Here is a 6,650-nt window from a genome sequence, read left to right as displayed (position 1 = left end):
TATTTGGCGCGAGCGCCGCTGGAGATGCTCGCGAGGGTTGAGAGGCCAAGTCGAACGCAACCGTGTCTCACTCACGCCGCCTCCGCTGGTACACGAAATATACAGAAGAGAGTCACTGGGACTAACGAAGCAAGAAAGGGGTTCGCGTGCACGTTCGCCTGCTTGGGCAATGTCAAGGTCGCATCTTGTGTGAGGAGCGAAGTAAGAGCGATGGCCGTAAGCACGCCAGTGTCTCCCGGCCCTCGCGAGCTCATGGAGAAGGAGGTCTGCCCGCCGCTGCCGCCGAGGTATCGCTTCAGGGACCTCATCATGGGCGACTACGCCTTCAACGACGACGGCGAAAGGTCAGTGCCCTTTCTTATTATTTTCAATACGGCAAGAAAAAATAACAAAGCAAACAATTTAATTTAAAAAAAAATTAATTACACAGTTTTTTTGTAATATGCGACCGTGACAAAATTAAATTTAATTTATTTATATATTTAAAAAGATGATGATTTGTCAACGATTTCTATTTTGACATGCAGGATGTAAATTATTTTCAATACGGCAAGAAAAAATGACAAAAGCAAACAATTTAATTTAAAAAAATTACACAGTGTGACAAAATAAATTTTCAATTCATTTTTAAAAACAGGGTGATTTGTCAACGATTTCTATTTTGACAGGCACGATATAAATTTTTTTCAATTCCAATATAATTTGTTTGTTTTCCTGTTAATTCTTTACTTTGTAGGATATCTTTGCAAATAAAATTCAATGGATAGAGTTTGATTCTCAAAAAGTGCGGGTTTGAAAAAAAATAAGAATTCAATTACTCATTTTTTTTCATGATGGTAGATTCTAAACTGAAAAAAAAACTGATCAGAATATACATATTTTGAAATTAGATCTTCTGACTTGAATGCAAATCTGGCAGGTGTAAAACGGAAAATCGTAGAAATTTGAATACTTTTGTCTACTTTTGTCCATGTTCAGCGGATCTTTATAGGTACTTAAGAGTTAAGATTATTCTAATTTTCAATGGTAGAAGAGAATTATAAACAAAAACGGATTATTTTAATAGAAATTAACACAATTAAAAAATTAAACAACTAGAATTTCTATCTCAAATTGTATTGAATAATTAAAAGCTTCCATCAAACACTGGTACGTAATTAATGTAATTATTACACACATGCAACATGAAATTATATTAATTGCAGAGAGCTTTGCTCTTTGTGCGCCAAAAAAACACCGCGCTGATGGCTCACGTGTAATTTATCTGATTCCCTCAGGTGCAAATATAAACGAAATATGAGAGAAAATGGAAATTTCAGATGTAATGAAAAAAAAATATGCCTGCCTTTGAATGTAAAATATGAATCCAAGGACTTGCTATACCCTCAGGAGAGTAAATAATAGGTCATTTTTAATGAAGTTTTCGCAACGATTCCATCCATTGCGCGTATCATGCGCTCGAAACTTGATATTATCATTTTCTCTTGACTTGAGCTTGGTGCGACTGCACGTGCGTTTCGCACACTAATGGGCACTTTACCTGCAAGCCTCGCGCACAAAGACTCCATTTGAATAATTTACGTGCTCAATATTAGCCGACAACAATAAAGGAGCAGGAAAGTCGCGTATAATGAGAGGTGCAATTTGAAACGCAAATTATTTCTCCTTTGTTGACGGACAAAACAATCTCTTGACTTTCCGAGTGGAAAATGCACTCCGCATTGCACAATTTGCCGGTGTGCTGGTTTCAATATCAATTAGTGCAGAGATCGAGAAGCGCCACCGGCGCTCTTGAGGGGTGCGTGTGGCGTTGGTGCACATTATTGTATCTTCGTCATCAACGTGTGTGTCTCCGGTGTCTGCACACACACGCATACAAAAAGACACACGCGGTATTGTACATATGTTTTATTGATTCTGGTGACCTCTCCCCGCGTCAGATCGTGACATCAACTTCCGACGAAAGCATTCACAGAAGAGACGCACACACCACTTTCACCAAAAATAAAGCAATTTTGATCAGACGGGCGCATTCTCGTGTTCTTCGTTTTACATTATTTTTGTATGACCGAGTTGATATTCAGATACATGCAGACTTTGCTCTAAAAATATATTTTTCCATTTTGATTTCATTGGTTAATATAATCGGCGGATCAGTGTTTCTTTTTTCCTAATACATTTAATTTTTATTAATTATTCAATTTGTTATTCCTGACACAAAAAATCTTGCATAATCAACGGGGGGGAATTTTCAATTCACCTAATTGTTACAATTATATTTAATCAAAATATATGAATACAAAATTATTTTATTCCAAGGTCCGCTCGTCAGAAAATTTCGATTGTTGTCGAGCTCTCTGATTGGGTACAACTTTACTTGTACCCAATCAGAGAGCTCAAACAACAATCAAATCTTTTTTCATTATTGCTGAAGCGTGGACCTTGTTATATTCTAACATAGATCATTTGACAAAAGAAATATTTGAAATCAAAATTAAATATAAAATAAGCAAAATAAAAAGTTAAAGTTCTTGATTAATTTCAATTGCCTTTTCCATAATTGAATCTAAACATGTGGTACATTAATAAACATAATTTAAGACTAAACATTGTTAACAAACAGCAGCAATGAAAATTACAGAAATAATTTAATCAAAAAAACTTGGACGTTTTGCGGATGATATAAATCAATAAAAACAGTTTAGCTTTTTTCATTAATTTTAATTATAAATGAAAAGTTTTATCGCATAAACTTTTTAATTTGCATTTTTAAGACACAAATGACAAATGAGTTCAGTGTTTGATTGATTAACTTGTTGTTATTTTAAACTCACTCATTTCACTACGCTGTGTTTTATTGAACTAAATTTATTTCAGTTTTAATGGTTGGTAAAAAATTTTCATTCATTTAACAGAAATGAAAATGCATTTTATCAAGAGAGAGAAAGAATATTTTAACAGTTTGATTACTTTGAGCACAGGAAACAAACAAACGTGTTAAAATCATCAAAGCACAGCAGCAAATTGCAAATTTACTAGCTGAAGATTGCCTTTGAAAAAGAACTTCAAAGTTTTATCAGCACACGATAGTGCATGAGCTTTAAGCCATTTGCTTGTAACTGAATCTCATTATGTACTTAAAAGCTTGGAAACTTAAATAGAACGATGTGTGTAGTCGAAGGAAAAGTCAAACAATTCAGTTTTTAAAGTAATTAGACTCCTTTTCCTGTTGCAATTTGGACCTGCACCTTCTTCATTGAAACCGGAGAATCTCGTTTGTGCAAAAAGTAATTTGCGTAGCGCAATTTTCAGTTCCACCGTTTGTAATAAACGTCTTGAGCGCGAGATTTTATCGCCGCCCAGGGGCTGATTTGGTGCTGTGGAGAGGGGTCGATTTACAGCCCCAACTGCACGCGGCGCACCTGATCAGGGAAGCTCTTCATTACACACACACCTTGTTGGTGTGTGTTGGCGCCGCTCATTATCCATTAAATAGGTGCTTCGCTGCTTGATAATGACGTCGGGTGCATGAACGCGAAAGAAGAAAAAAAAAACCGAGGAGGGCGTTTTATCGATCAGGATCGATTTCGTCATATTTCCAGCAGCTTGTTGCCAGATGAATTTTTAATTAATTACCCCGAATACGAGTAAGGGAAGGAAAGGGAGAGACTTGACTATACAGAAAGTGGTTAACAAGCAGATCGTCTTTCAACAGGCGACGAAGACTTTTTGAGCAATTCAAGCGCCTACTTTATTTTGTCCTGAAATTTTAATTTGTAAATTGGCAGTTTTCCTCTCATCTTGGTTCTTTAATACTTTTTGAATAAAATGAGTTAAATGAATGGTGAATTACATGCCAATTTTAATACAGTCAAAATGATAGTTCAAAAACACCCAAGAGATACTAACCAACATTTCGTCGTAGCTGAAAAATTTCATTATTATAGTTCACATAGCTTATTTATAAATCTATATTTATTTCATAATATTTTGATAATTTGTAGATAAAAATAATCCAACGCATGGTGACAAAATAATTTAGAAAAAATAATCAATATAATAAAAAGTTAAAAAATTTTTAATTATATAAATATCATTAAAATTTAAATTTAATGTTAAACATTGATAATGATAAAGGAAAATTTAAAGAAAAAAAATTGTATAAATTATTTTGTTATCAACTTAAGTATTTTTAGTATCTGCTTTTAACAATTTAATCCATTTATTATGAATATGATTTTAATTAATTGATCTCCTGTTCCTCTGATATGGATGCCCACGCTCATTTCAACTATTCGCCTCATTGTTGTGCTCAACTATTTTTCAGTTGAGCAGATACTAGAGTTTGACTTAGTTTATGCCAGGTTTTAATATTTTATCATTTTTTTCCAAATTCTTTCTAACACCTTTTGCATACGCCTAAATATTGATTATCTGCCAGCTGAGCTCTCTTTATTGAGGTTCAGTTGTACTAAAAATACCAATACAAACATCCAAGAGGAGTAAAATTAAATCTTCATTCGTCGATCAATCTTCAAAAGTTGCGACGAGAATTAAGCATAATCTACGACGATGAATACTAATGAAACCTTTCTAACATATCAGAGCCTATAGTAAATATATGTCAAAATCGTCAAATAAAAGGATCCATTTGGTGTTCTAAAAGCAGTTTATTTAATATTTTACAATAAAATCGTTTTTATCACAAATTATATTTTATAAATGGTTCTTATTTGAAAATAAAAATCGAGCGAATATATCAGAACTGGAATCAAATAATATTATATTCCTCTTTACAATTTTTAAATATGTTTGAAAAAAATAAGTAACCGTCAAAAATCTCCATGAAATTCATCACAACTAACTACCATTCCCGTTTGATCAATTAAAATGTTATTTTGTTAGTATTTCTGAAGCATTGAATAAAAACCATATTGTTTCGAGCCCTGTGCGCTACAAAAAAAGAAAAGATTTGGCCGTTGAGGGTACGAGGATGCCAGGAACTGGAAAAGAGTAAAAAAAATGTACTCATTTAGTTCATTTGTTTAGAAAATGTAAAACTAATAATTTATCACTACATTATTTATTAAAATTAAGTGCAGAACTTTTAGGAGATCATAATTTTACAGTTGACGAGATCCTTGATAGACCAAACTGGTCGAAGCTATTTTTTGCTCTCCTGAGTGGAAACCACTTTGCATTGGTCTTCTGGACAATTATTGCAATGTTTTGCCACTTACGAGTTTTAGAAACTTATATATAATTATATTGTTAATTTGGGGAAAATGAGCTTTCCAAAATCAACCTGATTATCTCTTCAAGTTGACTATGGATTTGTTAATAAGTCTCCACACACTAAACATTTAAATTTTAATTAGTGCAAAAGCAAATTTTTAATTTAATTAAATTATTTCCACGGAAATAGTCAGTTAAATTTTATCAACCATACCTAAATATATAGAATTGTCTATCCTTTGAAGGAATTCATGGGAGAAGTCCTGCGAAACGTTTATGAAGATGGACGTCGTCTTGGAGGACGCGGCTAAAAATAAGCAGAATAAGTTTCAAGCTCCGTAGAAAATTAAATTTGATTACCTTAGCAATGACGTTAAAAATTGAAAATCCGCCTGCGTCGTTCTCATTATTATCATTGCTTTCAGTGGTTGTGTCGTCTGCAGCCACCATCATCAAAAACAGAGCAGCGAAAATCGCGAAAATAAAGAAAATCTTCATCCTTGCAGAAGTGTCGATCTGCTCTGGTAAATAATTTGAACTGCCTTCAGTCTAGATACAACCAGTCATGTGATGCAAATTTTTCTTCATTCTGACCAGAGATTAAATTTATCTGCGCAGTGACCTTGCTCAAAGGTCGCTCGAACTAATTTTTTTCAGTAATCATTTTTCTTTAATAAATATCTAATTTGCGATTTAATTCTTCTAAATATATTTTTGTCCAAAATTTTAAGATAATTTTTATTATTATATGGCAGACAAGTAGAATAAAAATGAATTATTCTTGATTTTAACCTGTTTAATTATTTATTTCCCAACAAAATAATTATTATTATTGTTGTTTATGACTTGAGTAGAATAAACAACAATAATAATTATTATTTCGTTGGGCAATAAATAATTAAAGAGGTTAAAATCAAGAATAATTCATTTTTATTCTTCTTGTCTGCCAATAATAAAAATTATCTAAAAATTTAGGACAAAAACATTTTTAGAAGAATTAAATCGCAAATTTTATTGTAGTACAAATGAAAATTATTGCTACGTCAAACATGTTCAAATTTCTTTCTTTCTCATTGTTATACATTGTGTTTGCCTTCAGCGGGGACGCATACAATATAATTTTAATGATTCGGAATTCCCACTGCTCATCTAGTGACCCTGCTGACCCTGTCTTGTCTTTGACCCTATGACATTTTGCTCTTATCTGTTGTGCTTTGACGATTGAAACAGCGTGTTTATCGCCACATCCTTTTTTTTATAAATATTTTTTAAACTTATTAAAATACCTTTAATTTTTCTGTTATGCAATTGATTTAGCTTGATAATGTTGAAAAATTATGCAAAAACATTAATTGAATTCAAAACAGTTCAATTAAAACGTGCATTCATTTCTTCATATTTCATGGAATAAATAA

The 6,650-nt window shown here is 32.7% G+C and overlaps 1 protein-coding gene and 1 long non-coding RNA gene across 3 annotated transcripts in view; one reads left to right on the top strand and one right to left on the bottom strand.

Moving 5' to 3' along the window:
- The first annotated feature begins 72 nt into the window (after positions 1-72).
- LOC132194999 (potassium channel subfamily T member 2) overlaps positions 73-6,650 on the top strand; it is a 128,238-nt gene continuing 121,660 nt past the window's right edge. The window contains exon 1 of one of the 2 annotated variants that reach the window (XM_059616670.1): positions 73-344. In XM_059616670.1, coding sequence (XP_059472653.1) covers positions 211-344 — 134 coding nt within the window. In that variant the 5' untranslated portion in view covers positions 73-210. The remainder of the gene's footprint in view (positions 345-6,650) is intronic. The other variant, XM_059616680.1, reaches the window with a different exon arrangement.
- LOC132194720 (uncharacterized) lies at positions 4,651-5,796 on the bottom strand. Its single transcript, XR_009441570.1, has 3 exons — positions 5,596-5,796; positions 5,450-5,542; positions 4,651-5,003 (listed from the first exon to the last, which is right to left on the bottom strand). It is a non-coding gene; the product is annotated as an uncharacterized LOC132194720 (long non-coding RNA).

Source organism: Neocloeon triangulifer, unplaced genomic scaffold (genome assembly GCF_031216515.1).
Source record: "Neocloeon triangulifer isolate White Clay Creek 2 clone unplaced genomic scaffold, ASM3121651v1 ptg000008l, whole genome shotgun sequence".
Lineage (NCBI taxonomy): Eukaryota > Metazoa > Arthropoda > Insecta > Ephemeroptera > Baetidae > Neocloeon > Neocloeon triangulifer.
Note: the sequence above shows the minus strand (reverse complement) of the source record. Positions and strands in the feature narration are given on the sequence as shown.